This window comes from Procambarus clarkii, chromosome 50 (genome assembly GCF_040958095.1).
Source record: "Procambarus clarkii isolate CNS0578487 chromosome 50, FALCON_Pclarkii_2.0, whole genome shotgun sequence".
Lineage (NCBI taxonomy): Eukaryota > Metazoa > Arthropoda > Malacostraca > Decapoda > Cambaridae > Procambarus > Procambarus clarkii.
The window spans coordinates 33,587,089-33,607,656 of NC_091199.1; the positions used below are offsets into that span (position 1 = coordinate 33,587,089).

The following is a 20,568-nucleotide window of genomic DNA, read 5'->3' on the forward strand; positions in this document are numbered from 1 at the left end:
TATATATATATATATATATATATATATAATATAATATTTTCCGTATTGTACATACAGCCAATAGCTGTTTACATAGTTAAATATAAATAGCACTAATTATATTTCCTTATGTATCTAATTCACACTAATACAAATATAGCTAATACTTACAAATATATCTTACAAGGGAGAGTACCCGGTTGTGCTCGGGACTTTCTCCTTTCTTCTCACTTCTCTCCTTCTTCCTTCTCACCCCTCTTCTCTCCTTGCCATCTCTCCTTCTCTATCTCCAACTCTCCAGCATCTCTCATCTTCGTCCTCCATCCTCCTCCCATCACACTTCCTGCCCCTCTCCATATTCTCTCCCCATCTCTTCCTCCCTCTCTCCTCTCCACGTGTCTTCCCCCTCTCTCCTTTCCTCTCGTCAGTCATTCTTCTTCTCCTACCCTCTCTTTATAAATCTCCCCCTCTCCCTATTCATGCTTTTCTCCCTATGTCCGTCTGTCTGTCTTTGTCTGTTTCTGTGTGTTGTTATCTGTCTGACTCTATTTATCTTCCTGTCTTCCTGTCTATTTTCCTTTGCCCTGGTCGACCCGGTTCCTCAACTGTCCTGTCTTTGTACGTCTCTTTGTCTCTGTATGTCTCCTTCTCTTTGTACGTCTCTTTGTCTCTGTACGTCTCTTGGTCTCTGTACGTTACCCTATCTCTGTACGTCTCTCTTTCTCTGTACGTCTCTCTTTCTCTGTACGTCTCTCTGTCTCTGTATGTCTCGTCTCTCTGTCTCTGTACGTTCCTTTGCCACTGTACCACTCTCTGTCTCTATCAATTTCTCATTTTGCAATGTATCATTCGGTGAGTCTATCATGGTCTGGCTTTCATACAGACATTTATTCACAAATTCATACACGCATTGGTGCACACATTCACACACACACACACACACATTCATACACTCCTCACTCCCTCTTACTCCCTCAGAACTAAGGCAAAAGAAAGAAGGTCAGATGTGAAGTAGCACAGTTTACCTTGTGGACAGCTCACTGACATTCCTCTTGCACCTCTCGTGTTCCTCTTCCATCAAGCGACTCTTTTCTGTTATTATATTCTTTTCCTCTTGAATACTTCTGAGTTGCTGTGCCTGTCTGTTTTTATCACTCTGTAGAGCCGTGTTACCTACCCGTAACTTTCTGGCCTCTTCTTTAATGACGGAGAGTTGCTCTTCAACAAGTCTTTTCTCTCCTCCTATGTTATTATTCATCTCTTGCAGCTGTTGTCTCTCTCGTTCTAGCTCAGCGATCCTCGTCAACGCTGTCCTGATCCTCTCCTGGGCTTGGGTCTCTGCAAGCTCCAGCTGCCGGTTCCTCGTCTTGACCAGCAACGAGTCCTCCTCCACTTGTCGGATCTGAGACTTTAATTGAATATTTTCCAAGTAAGAAATGCGCAGTTCGTTCTTAGTCTTCATGATGTCCTCCTTGACCAGCCTCGAGTCCTCCTCCATTTGACGAATGTCAGCCATTACACGACGATTCGCCTCCTCTGATAACCGAACATCGTTCTTAGTCTTCCTGTTTTCTTCTTCGACCAGCCTCGAGTCTTCCTCCGCTTGACGGATCTCCTCCTTGACCAGCCTCGAGTCCTCCTCCACCTGACGAATCTGGGACAGTAATTGAATATTTTCCTCCTGCGTAAAGCGCACTTCGTTCCTAATCTTCATGTTATCCTCCTTGACCAGTCTCGAGTCCTCCTCCATTTGACGGATCTCCTCCTTGACCAGCCTCGAGTCCTCCTCCACTTGAAGGATCTGGGACTTTAACAGGACAATCTCCTCCTGAGCAAGACGCACTTCGTTCGTAGTCTTCCTGTTGTCCTCCTCGTGCAAATGAATCGTTGTATTTGGGCGAGTGTTTTCCTCCTTCAGCTTGAGGTTGTCAGCTTGGTGAGCCTTGTTGACACACTCCAGCTGGTCCAGAGTGTCCAGGAGGCGGCGGGTGGCGTTCTCCCTCTCCTTCACACCTGCCAACATATCAAATATTAAGGTATATTTTATCTAAATATAAATTATAATTTGTGTATATATAAAATTTTCATTTTGAAGGAAATAGCATCATCCGTGAATTGCTTCTGGTCTTACCGCTGAATGTCTAGCCACTCCTTAAACACTTGTATGTAAATGGAAACATGTTATCATGTTACCCTCTTCATGAAGCACACTCCTGGCCAAACTGTGCTCGCCAGGCCCTGAAGTATGCTCCAGGACTTGAAGTACGCTCCAGGCCCTGAAGTATGCTCCAGGCCCTGAAGTATGCTCCAGGACTTGAAGTACGCTCCAGGCCCTGAAGTACACTCCAGGCCTTAAAGTACACTAAACACCCTGGCGTACACTCCAGGCACAGAAGTATACTCTAGATCCTGGAAGCAAGACCAGCAACTCTAGGATCTGAATTATACTTCAGACCCTTAAGTACACTCCAGACCTTAAAGTACACTGCAAACCCTGATGTACACTACAGGCCTTAAAGTACACTCCACACTCTGAAGTACACTCCAGACCCATGAGTGAATTTCAAACCCTGAAGCTCATTCTAGGCCCCGAGGGACATTTCACACCCTGAAGTTAAGTCCACACCCCTCTAAAGTACACTCCAGACCATGAAGTAGACTTCGCGCTCTGAAATACACTACAGGACCAAAAGTATTCTACTGTCTTTAAACTACTCTCAAGACCCCTGAAATACATTAGAGTATCTGAATTGTACTCCAGACCTTAAACTACATTTTAGACCCTGAAGTACACTGTAGAACCTGAAGCACATTTCAAACCATAAAATACAACTTAGGATTTAGTGTGTACCTCCAGGACCTGAGGTCCACTCTAGGCATTGAAGTACACTCTAAAACATGAATTGCACTCAAGACCTCGAAGAACACTCCAGACCCGGAAAAACACTCAAGACCCTGAAGTACACTCAAAGACCTGAAGTACACTCAAAGACCTGAAGTACACTCCAGATCCTGTAGTACTCTCCAGAACAAGATGTACACTCCAGGCCTTGCAATACACTCCAGATCCTGAAATACACTACCCCAAGAAACAATTTTATGTTGCCAGAATGTACCTGGAAAGTTTTTGAGAGCTGTGGCAACATCCGTTTTTAGGTAATCGAAACATTTTTGTGTGGAGTTGTAAATTGGTTGCCACAACTTACTACACAACTTTGGGTAAACAAAAATTGAGACCTTGTGGCAATCTTAAATGTTCCATAAAAGTCGTTTATATTATTGATGAAATATATAGAAACTAAATATATACAAGTAAGTTCAGTTGCATATACTCTTGGGGACCATTCAAGCTTGTTCACATAAAGAAGTAAGTAATTATCAAAAGACGGCGCCAAGCCGGGGAGGCTATGTAACACTATGTCAGTAGTGTGGGATATTTTAAAGGCGGTAAATATCCCTAAGGATGCCAATACGAAAGCAAAAGCGCATAAGGCGAACAACATCAAAGGCATCCGATTCAGCAAGGATACTATCGAGGGACAGGTGTCCGTGAGCGACAGTTGGGAAGCAAGACGCATGCTCAACCTGGAAGTCAGGATAGTCAACAAAGATATGCACTATTGCAGGAGGGACAATGCAATTTGGACAATAAGGAGTGGGGCAGCGCTCCATTAAATGCCCATGAGTTAAACGGGTATGGCCAATATGTAACCTTGCCAGAGCCAATTCCCACCGCCGGTTACAGTGGAAGGAGGAAGGCTGTGGAGATACACTACCTTTAAGAGCATGCAACTTATTACCCGTAACAGAAGACCAGCGATCCTGCAAACGGGCATGGATCGAGGAATGAATAACAGGTTTAGAAGTCGAAATAAGGAACACCTTTGAGGAAAATGGGACAAGTGTGCATAGCCTCCTCCACGGCAGCATCCACACGCTCATTTAAGGAAACACCAATATGGTTGGGAACCCAGCAAAACTCGACTGTTTTATATCTGCTGGAGATAATAAACAGCCAATATTGAATTTCGACGACCACTGGATAGACAGAATTAAAGGAATCCAGAGCCATGAGGGCACTGCGAGAGTCAACTACAGCAACAAGGAAAAATTACGACGATAAAGAAGTTGACGAAGAACAAACAAAATTGCACAAAGTTCAGCCGTGACAATGCTAGTCTCCGGAGTCAGGCGTCATATATAGGTGCAGCCAGGAAACTCAAAAGAGTGGCCTACACCGTCAGCAGACTTAGACACATCTGTGAAGACGGAGATGGAGGGGAGTGCGAAGAAAAGTGAGCAAGGAAAAGGCGTTTCAGAACTATAGAATGAGTAAAAGCCTTAGTCATGCAGGTCAAGATTCTACAAAACTTAGGAAGAGGGAACCCTTCAAGGGGGCAAGGACGGATTGACACGAGAAGAAACATTGGCAACACGAACCGAGAGAAAACTTTGCAAGCGAAACAATCATACAGAAAGTGCAAGGGGGTGAAAGGGAACAGGGCCCCCAGAAAGAGCAAAGGTCAAAGTACGACATAAACGAGACTGAGGGTGTTGTAGGGAACACGCAAAGTAGCAAAGACAGTAGCGATCACTGCGATCCTGAATAAACAGGATGGTGGTCTCAACATGCAGATTCTGGGTAGGGGTCGAACGAAAGGCACCAGAGCTAAGACAGAGCCCAGTATGGTGAAGAGCATCAAGACGACGAAAGGTGGAGGGAAAGGCAGACGAATAAGCAAGACAGCCATAATCGAGTTTAGACAGCATGAGAGTGGAATGTAAAAAAAGGAGTGTGCACCTATCAGTTCCCCAGGAAGTATAGGACAAGACTTTAAGTAAGTTCAGGGCCTTAGAGCATTCAACTCGGATACAGGAGATATAAGGTGACCAGGAGAAGCGCGTGTCAAAGATAAACCCAAGAAGCTTAGCAGAATCCTTATACAAAAGATGAATACTACAAAACGACAGAGAAGGTCGAAGGACAACCTACTTCCGAGTAAAGGTCATAACACAAGTCTTAGCCGGAGTGAACTTGAAGCCGTCATTGGTGGCCCAGGACAACACGACATCAGTAGTAATTTGAAGCCACCATTGGAGGAAAGGGGAGTCATCACCTTGACAGCAGAGGGTAAAATCTTCAACATAAAGAGCAGATAAAATGTCAGAGCGAAGGGAGGAAAGAAGACCATTGAGGGCAACTAGGAAAAGAGTATTGCTGTAAACATTACCTTGGAGCACACTTTCGTATAGCCGAAAAGATGCAGAGAGAGCGGTACCAAACCGCACTCGAAATGAACGACGAGAGAGAGGAAGCCCTGGAGGAAGAAAGAGAGATTACCACGAAAGCCAAAAGAACGGAGTTGGGACAGAATATGGTATCGCCAGGTGTTATCATACGCCTTTTCCAGGTAAAGAAGGACTGCAACGACGGAGCTCTTCACAGCAACGGCAGTACGAGTGTAAACCTCGAAGTTCACGAGCGATACTTGTAAATGCCAAATTGAGAAGGGAACAGGTGATACCGTTTCAAGAACCACATCAGACGGACATTGACCATACGCTCAAAGAGTTTGCAGACGCAACTCGTGAGAGCAATGGAGCGGAAGTAAGTAATTATCAAAGAAGGCACCAAGCCGGGAAGGCTATGTAGCATCATAATGGGGCGGAATACTTTAGGAAATGACCCTAGAGAACTAGGTTCCGAATAGGAAGAACAATCGCCTCAAGCCAGTCCTCAGGGACTGACGACGACTCCCAGACACGGTTATAAACACTCAACAAATACTGAAACGTGCATGGAGGGAGAAAGCGAAGCATCTCAATATCATTCAAGCCCTCTGTCATAGAACTGCAGAGGGCCAGGGCAGACTGGAGTTCAGAGAGAGAGAAAGGATTGTTATAGGGAAGTCAAAGAGAAGTGCAAAAATCTAAGGGGAAAGATTCAAGAAGGGGTTTACGAGTAAGGAAAGAAGGAGGAAGATGAGAGCCGGAGCTAACAGTTGAAAAGTGAATACCCAGTTCGGTCGCAACCGACACCGGATCCACTACAATAAAACCATAGAGTTAGGTGATGGGCAGGCGAACAATCAGGAAAAAACTTACCTTTTATTTCGTAGATTTTCTTCTAGATCAGGGGGCAGAGGAGTGTCAGACGTAATGGTGCAAACGAAAGATCTCCAACCTTCACATTTAGCCCTACGGATGGCCCTACGGTCCACCGCACTTGCCCTCCTATACAAACGAAAGAAACTGGCATTATAAATCAATGGTGTTTCTTCCAGGCTGCACGCTTACAGCAGACAGCTCGAACAGAGTCTGCATTCCACCAGGGAACGCACTACCACGCGCCCCTGGAGGTAGAATGAGGAACAGTGAAGAGGGTAGCGTCAAAAACTGTGTCATGAGGAGGAGGACGCGGGGGTGAGGCAGATCAGAGAGGTTGGAAAGAGTATCATGCAAGGTGAAGAGGTTTCAGTCAGCCCTGGGAAACTGCCACATAGGGAAGGAGAGAGGAGGAGGGGGCGAAAAGAGGTGAAAAGATGTGGAAATGGTCACTGTTATGTAGGTCATCAAGAACCCGCCTGGTGAGGTACAAATAAAGAGAAGACGAACAGAGAGAAAGATCAAGACATGAAAGTGTACGAGTGCAGGACTCAACATGAGTGGGCTCACCAGAATTCAGGAGAGGCAGAGAAGAAGAGAGGACGAGAGGGTTCGAGAAGGCGTCCGTGGGTGTTTGTCAGGACATTACCCCAGAGGGTATGCCGACCGTAAATATCACCCAAAAGGAGCACAGGCTCTGGTAAGGAGTCCTACAGTTATTTAAGATCAGGAAGAGAAAGTAGGACATTCGGGGGGAGATAAACGGAACAGACTGTATACCATATATTCACGAAGATATGGGCAGCAGAGCACTGAATGGGCTACTGAAAAAGTAGAGGGTCGAAGGCAATATCAAGACGGATCAAGAGAGCAGTAGAGGCATGGGCCCCAGCAAGAGCTGGAGGGGAAGAGAATAAGGAATAACCACGGAAGCGACCAAGACGAGTGCCAAGTATTGGCTCCTGTGGACAAACACTAAGCGGGGAAAACTGCACCATCAGAAGTTGGAGTTCATGAAAGTTGACATAAAAAAGACGAATATTCTATTGAATAACAGACAGAGACAAAAAAGAAACAGAGATAACAAGGGAGAAGCAAAGGAAAAGTAAAACACAGTAGACTGAGGAAGAACGTGATCAGGATCAGTGAAATTAGGGTGACGGTGCAGAGGTGAAGCTAGCAAAGATAATTGAGACAAGGGAGTGGGAGGACAGACTAGACTCTGACTCTCGGTCAGATTCTGGAGCGGGGCGGTCAAGGGAATCGAAGGCAGGAAGGACAGAAACAGGTGAGGGCACCATTTCAAGGGCAGCATCCAAGAGAGGAATCAAGGACTAAGCAAACCTCCATAGGAGGGACAGGAGACCCCGCTACTGAAATGGTAGGTGAAGCAGGGATAGTGTCGGAATCGGAAGGTGAAGAATTCAACGAAGTTTTCTGATCCGCCGGGGAGGAAGAAGGAGAGGAACCAGGCTTACGCTTTAGTCTTACATTACAGACTTACATAAGCCTGTCTCCAGGCTTATGTAAGCCTGTTATCTAAGACAGAAGCGTAACGTCTCTATTTAAGCCTGTCTCCAAGCTTACTTAGAGAGACAGGCATACCATCAGCAATATACTGGGCGACTGTGCGACCGCCTCGACATTTCAACAGGAAAAGGAGAATGGGAACGGGAAACATGACGAACGCTGGGAGGAGGATGGACAGTGGCCTGAACAGACAGGCGGAGAGGAAGACCAAAAGACAGATGGGAGGGCTGAGAAGGAGTGGAACGAGAAGTGAAAGAGGGCACGGGAGACAAGGAATACCGGGAACGAAGGAAAGAAACACCATACGGTGAACAAGGAGAAAGAGCATGTGGTCCAGAACGTAAAGGAGCAGATGGAGCAAACGAGGTGGTGGTGAAGGTGTCTGGGACCAAGGCCTCGAAACAGTTGCGAAACTGAAAAAGAGGGAGAGGACGAGAAGAAGGGGAACACAACACATGAGCATAAGACATGCCAGAGAAAGAAGGAAGACGGCGAACCTGACGCCTAGCCTCAGGAAAAGACGAATGATCACGATGTTTCAAACTGAGGGTGGCTTCCTCAAATTTGTAATGTACACATGCGCAGGAGAAGGCAGGGTGGGCGTCACCGTAATTGATGCAGAGTTTGGGAAGAAGGTCACTCCTTCTCAGAATGAGGTTCTTAAAATGACCCAAGGTTCCACACAAGGAGGTGAGAGAGACCTCACTTGTGCACATGAAGGGATCTTGTCCAAATCTCCAGCATCTGCTGCAGAGGAGATGAGAGGGAATGTACTCCTGAACGGAGCATCTGGTACCAGCAAGAATGACTGAAGAGGAAGAAACTTACTATCAATCGTGACCTCCACAATGTGAAGAGGCTGATGACGACGATCACGAGGGGGTCGAGTGAAGGTATCCACATGGAGGATAGAATGGCCTTGAACCTCAAGAATATACTTAATATCCTTGTGGCAGTCATTAAGTTCCCTGTCTCCAATCAGAACATTGTGCAGAAGAATTGTGCCAATGCTGGCATTCAACCAGGCTTTTTTTTGAAATACGAACAGGGGTCTCCCCAATGTAGTACAATGAAACTATGCGGGCAGCGGCTTCCTGAGAAGGGGCAGCAACAACATTGGTACCTGTTGTTGTTGTTGTTGTTGTTAAAGATTCGCTACCTGAAACAAAAAGTTCCAAGTAGCATGGGCTATGGTGAGCATTGGTACCTGTACGGTGGGGCTCAAGGTGACCAAAATATCCTCTGAATCAACAAGGTGCCAATGGAGAAATAAATCATCGGGACGAGTAGGGTCAACATGACTAAGATCAAAATACTTAGTCCAAGTAGTAGAACCAAACAAAGCCTAGAAAAAAGTAGATTGGGAAGGAATCAAATGCGTGCGAGTGTGGAGGTGATGACGCTGAGTACCCCCAGTAAGACAGGGGGTAAAAGGTATAGTTTTGACAACTAGAGACTGAGCCACGCCAAGTAATGAGGTCGACACCAATAGGGGCTTGGGGCTCAACCCGGCCACAGAGGTGGGAGTGGAACAGAGAGAGGCAGTCAGGAGAATCCGAGAAGGAACATAGTCGGGCCCAATGTAGCAGGGTCTAGAGCCCGGTCTTCCAACACTATCTAACTTGGACGCTTGGTCGCCCACCAGTCTGGGAAGTAAAAAGAGAGTCACTTATGAGCATAATAACGAACGGGTAACAATTTCATTCACGAATAAGCCTTTATACCCACCATGAAGCCACAATTTGAGGATAGGACACCCGACAAGACGAGGAACCCCACAGGGGTGCATCATGAGTAATCCAGTAATCGCCACCTTAAGAACCGTCAGTCCGTCGAGATCGGGTTAAGCAACGAAGGCAAGAATTGACAATAAAAGCATCCCCTTGCTCGCAACTTCGGGTACCAAAGTTCTATGAGTGAGAGGTATGCCTTATCGGGAGGGGAATGAAGCTTGATTATTTGAATCAACCTGATACTAGAAGGAAGGTGAAACGCCATGCAACCTCTGAAGAGATAACTAACACAACACCTGTACCCCCCTATTAGACTATTTTACAGGAACTTCTTTTCCGCTGCTCATAAAACGGAGGAAAGGGTCCTGAAAGATATTGTTAATAAAAACATTATCCAGACAGACAAAAATCAGAAGATACAATTGACGATTTACTATAAAACCAAGAAAACTGCCAACCTACTCATGAGAAACTCTCCAGACACAAAGCAGAACGCTTTGAAAGAGACCAATGTCGTCTATGCCTTCAAATGCCAACTTGGGGACTGTAAGCCTCAAAGAACTCAGTATATAGGCAAGACAACAACATCTCTTTCCAGGCGTTTAACGATGCATAAGCAACAGGGCTCCATTAAGGAACATATAATCTCTTCCCACAAACAAAACATCACCAGAGAAATCTTAGCAAACAACACAGAAATCATCGATAGATACAGCGATAGCAGGCGGCTTGACGTCTGCGAGGCACTACACATCAAACGTCAACACCAGCAATCAACAGCCAATTAATGCACAACTATATTCTACCCACTTCAAGACTCCGCTCCAATATAGAAGCATCAAGAAATATGGACTAATAGGCTTTCTACAATTACTTCCATTCTATACCCATTGTTTCGTGTTCTGTCTTGTGTTTGAATTTAATACCCTTTCAATACCCATTGTTTCGTGTTCTGTCTTGTGTTGGAAGTTAATACCCATTGAATACCCATTGTTGAAAGTTCGTTTTTCACCTCATCCACCTCACCCAAATGTAGATATAAACCTCGAAGATGTGAAAGCTCTCTTCAGTTTCAGTTGTGTGTTTGTAAACTAAAGTCTTTGAAAATGTAATAAGTTTTACGAAACGCGCTCAAGTGTCGCGTCAGACTAGAAATAAAAATGAATTTTGGAGAATTGATTTTTGAATTACCACCAACAGTGAAAAGAAATGTACGAAAGATCGAGAAAATTCGTGTTAGAATTATTAATCTTACTTTTTCGGTCATATTTAATAATATATGTCTACAGGAAAGACTGCTACCAAAATATATATATATATATATATATTATATATATATATATATATATATATATATATATATATATATATATATATATATATATATATATGTCGTACCTAGTAGCCAGAACTCACTTCTATGCCTACTATGCAAGGCCCGATTTGCCTAAGAAGCCAAGTTTTCATGAATTAATTGTTTTTCGACTACCTAACCTAACCTAACGTTTTCGGCTACCTAACCTATAAAGATAGGTTAGGTTAGGTAGGGTTGGTTAGGTTCGGTCATATATCTACGTTAATTTTAACTCCAATAAAAAAAATTGACCTCATTTATAATGAAATGGGTAGCTTTATCATTTCATAAGAAAAATATTAGAGAAAATATATTAATTCAGGAAAACTTGGCTTATTAGGCAATTCGGGCCTTGCATAGTAGGCTGAGAAGTGCGTTCTGGCTACTAGGTACGATATATATATATATATATATATATATATATATATATATATATATATATATATATATATATATATATATATATATATATATATATATGTATGTATAAAAGTCAACAACTGCCTCGCCAGGTTAATCCCTAATGAAATCAAACCATTCTTTTTTGGTGCATCCCTATGTGCCCTGAAAAAGAAGGGGGGAGGGATCAGACCCATTGCCGTTGGTAATACCCTTCGCCGCCTAGTTGCAAGGGCTGCTGTCAGAAGTATCCGCATGGAAGCAGCCACCATGCTGCAACCCAACCAGCTGGGGTTTGGAGTCCCCCAAGGCTGTGAAGCAGCGGCCCATGCTGCACGAGCCTACATTAGCTCTCTTACTGAAGACCAGGCAGTAGTAAAATTAGATTTTAAAAACGCTTTCAACTCGGTCAAAAGGGAAGCAGTCCTCACTGTAGTCACGGAACATTGCCCAAGCATTCTTCCGTTTGTGTCAGCAGGCTACAGCAAAGACTCAACCCTCCTGTTTGGCAAACATGAAGTCACCTCAGCAGAGGGAATTCAACAGGGAGACCCACTTGCACCCTTCCTCTTTTGCATTGCGGTTCGAGAAATTACAACCAGACTGTCCAGTGAGCTCAACATCTGGTTCCTGGATGATGGCACTCTGGCAGGCACACAAGACTCCCTGCTGGAAGACCTGCAGCTGGTGAAGACACGGGGGGAGTCCATGGGTCTCGTTCTTAACCCCTCCAAGTGCGAAATTATTGCATCCAGTGGAGTAATTATTAGAGCAGTGAAATCATCTTTTTACCAGAAGCCTCAGTCGTTAAACCTACCCACAGCACACTACTTGGAGCACCTCCGGGCCACAATGCCATTGCTGTAGTCCTTGATGAAAAGTTTAGAGACCTAAAGAGGATGAAAGAGAGAATAGGGGACTTGGACTCCCACGATGCCCTCTACCTTCTCACAAAGTGCCTTACCTTGCCCAGGCTAACATACTTCTTAAGGTGTGCCCCAACTTTTGGCAACCCACTTCTAAATCAATATGATGAGCTCCTCTGGTCATTACTCAGGAGGGCGCTCAACCTAGATTTTGATGACAGTCAGTGGGACCAAGCAACACTACCAGTGTGATTTGGGAGGAAAGGCATACGAAAGGCAACTGAGGTAGCACTTCCAGCATTCTTATCCTCATGCACAGCAGCCAACAAATTGGTAGGGCAGATCCTACCAGAGCGTATGAGAGAGACAGCGGGAACTCATGATCAAACGTTCATCGAAGCAGCCAGACAATGGGACACCATTGCACACCCTCAACCCCGACCACAAGTCCCAAAAGACCACAAGCAGGCCCACTGGGATAGCCCCATAATGGAAAAGACTGTCACAGCAATGACTGACAACGCTGATGCTGAAAACAAAGCCCGCCTCCTATCGGTAACAGCACCCCACGCCGGGGATTTTTTATTTGCTGTGCCCAACGCAGCCCTGAGAACTCGCCTCAGTCATGACGCTCTCCACATTGGAGTTGCCCTTCGCCTTGCCGCCCCCATCCTCACCGAACATAGGTGCATCTGCGGAACTGCGATGGCAGACCAATATGGTCGTCATGGTCTGGTATGTCGTAAATCACAGGGTAAAATTGCAAGACATGAAGAAGTCAACGACATCATCAAGAGGAGCCTCGCCACAGCCCGCTGCCCGGCACAAAGAGAACCACACTTATCCAGACCTAACGACCCTCAGAAGCGCCCAGATAGGGTCACCTTGCTACCTTGGAAGGATGGTAAGCAAGTGGTATGGGACTACACGTGCGCTGCCACACTGGCCAGTACATACCTCCACTACAGCACACGGGAAAGCGGTGGTTCTGCTTCTTTCAGGGAATCGCAGAAAATTATTAAATACAGAGGTTTGGCACACTGTTACAGCTTTGTTCCGATCGGCTCGGAAACCCTCGGTTCGTGGGGAAAATGTGCATTGAAGTTCCTGAAGGAATTGGGGGACAAATTGATCAGCGCTACATAAGACCAGAGAGCAAAAAGTCAATGTTTCCCATTGTCGTGTTTTTCAAGAGATTCATAACCTTTAAGCACTTTTTTGTATTATTATTTTTGTATCAACCCATGTATATCTTGTAACCTTCAAATACATAATAAAGCACAAAAAATGAAAAAGGAAGGGGGTGGTAGGAGAAAAACACACAGAAACTGTATTGGAGGGGATCTAAACATTCCCTCTAATGCGTTATGCATGGTTTCCTCCGAGGCTATGGGGCCTCGTAGCCTGGTGGATAGCGCGCAGGACTCGTAATTCTGTGGCGTGGGTTCGATTCCCACACGAGGCAGAAACAAATGGGCAAAGTTTCTTTCACCCTGAATGCCCCTGTTACCTAGCAGTAAATAGGTACCTGGGAGTTAGTCAGCTGTCACGGGCTGCTTCCTGGGGGTGGAGGCCTGGTCGAGGACCGGGCCGCGGGGACATTAAAGCCCCGAAATCATCTCAAGATAACCCCCTTCTTCCAGCTAGAGGTATATATATATATATATATATATATATATATATATATATATATATATATATATATATATATATATTTATTTATTTATTTATTTTAGTATATTTTGGTAGCAGTCTTTCCTGTAGACATATATTATTAAATATGACCGAAAAAGTAAGATTAATAATTCTAACACGAATTTTCTCAATGTTTCTTATATTTTTTTCACTGTTGATGGTAACTGAAAAATCAATTCTCCAAAATTCATTTTTATTTCTAGTCTGACGCGACACGTGAACGCGTTTCGTAATAACTTATTACATTTTCAAAGACTTTAGTTTATACACACACAATTATAACTTGCAAACACTAAACAGAGTTTAAACTCTACACATTTCATTTTGTAGTCAGACTACAAACTACATTTAAACTACATTTGTAAACTACATTTCAAATGTAGTTTAAACAACTACATTTCAATTAGGAAAGTCCGGAGTTCAGGAAAGTCCGTTCAGGAAAGTCATGAAAGGTTCAGGACTGTTCAGTCAGGTTCAGGACAGGTTCAGGACTTTCACCAGTATGAACCTCAGAAGGGTGTAATACACATTTAATTTAGGGGCTACTGTAGGATGTAGAACATCTCAGAAGTAGGTCAACTTAGGGAGAGTTAGGCATCTTGTGAGGAGGAAGAGAGCATCACTGAAATATTAGAAAAACAGTTAAAAATGAAATGAAAATATGAACAAATAAAAAATAAACTATATTCACGAAAGGAACGGTATGGTAAACAACACAGCTCAATTTCAATGCAATTCACACAAAATAATTAAATCAAAATGAAAATAAATCAAAATATATGAAAATTCTATTTATAAATGCAATCAGAAACATTGAAATGGAACTGTAACATATTTAGTATAGCATGTGTATGTTGCTCATACATGAAACAGATGGTGTTGTTTTTCAAGTAAAGCATAGTTTTACCTGTAACAGGTGTGGCATCTATATTTTTACTTAAGAAATGAACGGTATGGTAAACAACACAGCTCAATTCCAACACAATGTTACACAAAATAATTCATTAGCAAATAAAATAAATCGAGATCTATGTAAATAAAATTTATCAATTCAATCGGAAACATTGAAACTGAATTCATGACATATTTAGTATTCCGTGCATGTTGCTATTATGTGCAACAGATGGCGCTGTTTTTCAAAAACGCATGTTTTTACCTGTCACAGAGGTGGCATCTATATAGTAGGTATATAAAAAGACGTGTCTATTCGAATGCAACGCTGTGTCAAAATTTCAAAGCAATAGGTGAAGAACTTTCGGAGATTACAGCAAATGTTGCTCTTACGTCCAACAGATGGCGCTGTTTTTTAAAAAAAAAACATGTTTTTTTCTGTCACAGGTGAGGCATGTATATAGTTGATATATAAAAGGACGCGCCTATTCGAATGCAACGTTGTGTCAAAATTTCAAAGAAATCGGTAAAGAGGTTTTGAAGACTTCCCTCACATGAAAAACACATGGAAAAACACAGTTTTTCAGAAAAACACATGTCTTTTTTTTTTTACCTTCACAGACGTGACGTCTGTATATAAAAATCTGCGCAGATGTCAATGGAACAATGTGTGAAATTTTCAAAGCAATCGGTGAGGAACTTTCTGAGATTAGCGATTATGCACAAACGGACATTTCCATTTTTATTTATATAGACTAGCAGTACCCGGCCACGCGTTGCTGTAGCTCAGCAATGCATGTGCATTGTTGAGCCACAGCAACCTTCCCTCTCCCCCAGTCCTCCCCACCATTTCCCCCCTCACCCATCTCCTCGGCCTCCCAACCATTCCCCACTCCACCATCCTGGTGGAGTCGGGAGCCAGTCGGCCGAGCAGACAGCACGCTGGACATATGATCTTCTGGTCCCGGGTTCGATTCTGGGCGCCGGCGAGAAACGATGGGCAGAGTTTCTTTCACCCCATGTCCCTGTTACCCAGCAGTAAATAGATACCTGGGAGTTAGTCAGCTGTCACAGGCTGCTTCCTGGGGGTGAAGGCCTGGTCGAGGACCGGGCCGCGGGGACACTAAAGCCACGAAATCAACTCAAGATAACCAAGATAACCTCCCCTCGTCTTCCCCACCATTCCCCACTCCACCATCCCCTCTTCCTTCCCACCATGCTTCACACCCCTGTCCCTTTGTCCTCCCCCTCATTCTCTATTCCCCCTATTCTCGTTCCCCACCATCCCAAATTCCGCCGTCCCCTCGTCCTTCCCCACCATTACCCCCTCGTCATCCCCACCATTCTCCACTCCCTGGTCCGATGCCTTCCCAAATGATCTGATGTTCCCATCAGAAAATTGGGAACATCAAGTGATCTGATGTTCCCATCACTGAAATATAAGAAAAACAGGTAAAAAATGAAGTGAAAATATGAAAAAATAAAAAGTTAAACTATCCTCACGAAATGAATGTTATGGTAAATAATACAGCTCAATTCCAATGCAATTCACAGAAAATAATTAAATAAAAATGAAAATAAATCAAAATATATGAAAATTCAATTCATCAATGCAATCAAAAACATTGAAATGGAATTGTAACATATTTTGTATAGTATGTGTGTTGCTCTTACATACAACAGATGGCGCTGGTTTTGCAAGAAAAGCATAGTTTTACCTGTCACAGGTGTGGCATCTATACTTATACTTATGAAATGAACGGTATGGTAAACAACACAGCTCTATTCCAACACAGCCACACAAAATAATTCAATAAAAAAATCAAATAAATCTAAATTTGATTTAAAGTAAGTTTTAGTTTTTATACCCATTTATGGCTATTTCACCTGTAAAAAGATCGAAAATTATTCAGAGACCATTTAAAGATCGAAATCGATCAGAATTTGACAGAGACGAATTTCAAACTGATTTTCATCAGAGTCCAGTATAGATCGAAATTAATCATAGACCTGTTATAAGACCAAAAATTAGTGAGAGACCAGTTGAAGACCGAAATATAACAGAGCTCATTAAAAAACGAAATAATTTCAGAGACCATTTTTAGACCAAAATATTGTTAGAGACCAGTTTAAGCCCAAAATTTAATAGAGTCCACGTTGAGAGCAAAATTTAACAGGCTCCAATAAAAGACCAAAACTCGTCTGAGTTCAGTTTGAGCCTGATATTCGTTGGAGTCCAGTAAAAGACCGAATTTTGTCAAAGTTCAGTAAAAGACTGAAATTAATCATAGTCCAGTTGAAGACCGAAATTAATCATAGTCCAGTTGAAGACCGAAATTAATCAGAGTCCAGTTTATGCCCAAAAATCGCCAGAGTTTAGTATAAGATCGAAATTAGTCAGAATCCACTTTTAGCTCAAAAAAATCAGAGTCCAGTTAAAGACCAAAATGTGACAGACACCGCTTTGAGACCAAAGTTTATCAGATCCCGCATTTATAAGTAGAGTTTCGCTACTAATAACCCAATTTTAGCACAATTTTAAACAGTAATATTTCAAACATAGTAAAATAGATCAACGCAATTACCGAACTTTAGCTCCTGTCCTCGCCTTAATCTCCTCATGTATCCTCATTAATACCCAATCAATTTCTCTGAAATTTAAAAATCGCTTTATTTCGGACATAATAAAACAGATGAAAGCAATTTAACAAACTCTAGCTCTTGTCTCTGCCTTACTTAACTGTTACAATTCTGTCAATACCAGATCATTTTCCCTGAAATGCGTCTACGTCATATTTCAGACGTAGTACAATAAATCAAAACAGTTACCAAGCTCCAGCTCCTGTCCCCCACCTTAGTTTATTTGTATAACTTCTTTAGTAACAAACCAATTTCAATGAAATTTAAACCACTGTATTTCAGATATAGTAAAATATATACAAACATTTACCGAGCTCCAACTTCCGTCCCCTTTCTTAGTTCTTTTGTACAAGTTCTTTATTATCAGCCCAAATCCCCTGACATTTAAAACCCAACTACATTTCAGACCCCTCTAAAATAAATCATAAGCAAATTACCGAACTCCAACTCTTGTCCTTCGCTTTAGTTAAATGTACATCAAAGTTAATTTAGATCAAGGTGCTCTTCAGTCCATCACTTTTATCAAAAGTAAACATTTTGTCCTTTAATATCCTTTTTTTACTCAGCTATGTAAATAATCACTAACAAGCTAATATTCACACGGTAATAAAAATTGCAAGATCAGATCGCACCATACCTTCAATACCCTTTGTTTACTCAGCTATGCAATAATTACAAGGTCAAATCACACCTTACCTTTTCCAACCATTTACCTTCTCATCCCTTACCTCCCTTACCTCCCCTGCCCCCTACCTTCCCTCTCCCATACCTTCCCCAACTCCCTTTTGCCCTTATCTCCCCCACACCCCTTACCTTCCCCCCCCCCCTTATCTTCCCCTCCCTTACCTCACCTACTCCCGTTTCATCTCTCCAGTACTCCCTACACCCCCATCATCTCGCCCATTCCTCAACTTCACCCAAACTTCCCTCCCTCTCCAGAATTGAAAGAAATACAGATTGTATACTCATTATTCACGTTCACTTCATGTTTCGGTGTTCTTTGTCATATTCTCCATGTTCTGCAAAATGTTCACAACATGTTCAGTCCTTATTTTCATCCGGTTCTCCATTTTTCTGTGAACTTTATCATATTTTCATAATGACCTCTACAAATTTCTCTCATGTTCGCAATATTCTTTGACATGTTCTCATAATGTTCTTAGCATATTGTTTATAAGTTCATTCTTCATATTCTCTGTTCTTTGTCAAGTTTTCATGTTCTCTGCAAGTTCATATTCCCCACATGTTCACTGTGTTCATTAACCTCTCTTACATGTTTTCTACAATCTTTGTCATGTTCTCATAATGCACTTAGCATGTTCTTCACAAGTTCATCCCCTTCTCTTACATGTTCTGCAAAATGTTCAAACTAAAACTAAAGGTATTCGTTAATCAACTGAAAATAGCCACGATCATCATCTTTTCTTGTCATTTTTTAACTAAAATTTTTCGTCAGTCAACTGAAAATAGACAAGTGTAGCTTCGTTCAATATTTTCTTAACTAACATTATACTTCGTGGAGTAAGAAAAACCGTCAAAAACACTCTTCGAGACATCAAAGACACTCTTCGAGACATCAAAGACACTCTTCGAGACATCAAGAACACACTCACGGACATCAATAACCCACTCATACACATCAATAACGCACTCAAAGACATCAATAACGCACTCAAAGACATCAAAGAAAAATCAAAGACATTTATAATGCACTCAAAGACGTAAAAAATACTACTCATGTCTTCAAAGTTATTCTCAAAGACGTCAAAATTCTACTCATGTCCTCAAGTTATTCTCTAAGTCACCTTCGTTCATCAGAGAAACATTCTAAGACATCAAAGTTATTCTCTAAGATATTAAAGCTATTTTCAGAGACATCAGAAGTTAATCTCATTCATCAAAGTTAATCTCAGTCATCAAAGTTAATGATGACTCAGTCCTTCTCTGATGATAATCATCATCAGAGTAGCTTTCTAAGACATCTTTGTTCATCAAAGTTGTAGTCTAAGATATCAAAGTTATTCTCAGAGACATCAAAAGTTAAGCTCAGTCATCAAAGCTGTTCTCTAAGACACCTTCGTGCATAAAAACCTCTCTCTCCTTCGTTCATCAAATCTATTTTCTAAGACATCAAAGTCTTAGACATCATCAAATAATAAATAACACTCTCAAATGTACAATTGTTTTCTTCCGTTCAGTAACTAGTTCGACTTTTCATATCAAATTTGCACTTCTGTTAAAATATGTTTTCTTAGCCACTTTATCTTAAAACTGTTCTCTGAACAACAATGCACAATCCTACCTAACGTAACTTACCTAACTTAACCTAACGTAATTTACCTAACTTATCTTACATAACCTAACGTATCATAACTTATCTACCCTTACCTAACCTACCTAACCTAACGTACCTTCTGATTAACTTAATCAGCCTAGCCTAACCTAATGTATTTTACCTAACCTATCCTAACCAAATCTAACTTAACTTACATAACTAACCTAACTTAACTAAACTTAACCTAATCTAACTTAATGTAACTTTCATCGCCTAACCCAACTTACCTAACCTAACTTACATAACCTAACTTAATGCAACTTACCCAACCAAACATAACTTATCTAACCTAACCTAACCTAACTTACCTAACCTACTTACAGTCCAACTTACCTATTCTTTCCTATTTGAGCTAACTTACTCATGCTGACCTAACCACTGCACATAACTTACTAACGTAACTTAGATAATGTAACATAACTTATCTACTCTCACCTACCTAACCTCCTCCACCTGATGTAACTTACTAAACATAACTTACCCTAACTGACATGACCTAACTTACATAACCTATCTTAACTAATCTAACCTAATGTAATTTACCTAACCAGACATGACCTAACTTACATAAATATTCCTGCTGGTCTTTTAATGTTTCGTCAATCAATGTCTTAAATTCATTTGTTCGTTTCAAGGGATAATTTCTCAAGTGGTCATTTATGCTTTTCAAGCGCTATTTGTTAAAGATTGGGTGTTTAAGCATTTTCAAAGGATTTTGTTATATATAGGCATTTACTCGTTTCAAGGATTAATTTATGAAATGAATGTTTGTGCATTTCAAGGATTATTTGTTAGTGTTAGGGTATTTTTGCATTTAAAGGGATATTTGTTAGATATGGCAGTTTATGTACTTTGTATCTCTTTTACTTAAAGTTCGTTAAGTTGCTCATAAGTAGTATTTATTATGTTCGATATAATTGTTCTTATTCCTCCTCCCTTTAACCTAATCTCTTTTGATTTTAGTGTATTTATTAGGCTTTATATCATTTGTTTTTATTCTTTTACTTTTAACCTAACCTTTCAGATGTAGTTTATTGTGTT

At 41.9% G+C, this 20,568-nt stretch overlaps 1 protein-coding gene across 1 annotated transcript in view; it reads right to left on the minus strand.

Moving 5' to 3' along the window:
* Nucleotides 1-1,000: 1,000 nt before the first annotated feature.
* LOC138351742 (golgin subfamily A member 6-like protein 4) overlaps nt 1,001-20,568 on the minus strand; it is an 89,466-nt gene continuing 69,898 nt past the window's right edge. Inside the window, exon 2 of the mRNA XM_069303770.1 lies at nt 1,001-1,992. Coding sequence (XP_069159871.1) covers nt 1,001-1,729 — 729 coding nt within the window. The 5' untranslated portion in view covers nt 1,730-1,992. The remainder of the gene's footprint in view (nt 1,993-20,568) is intronic.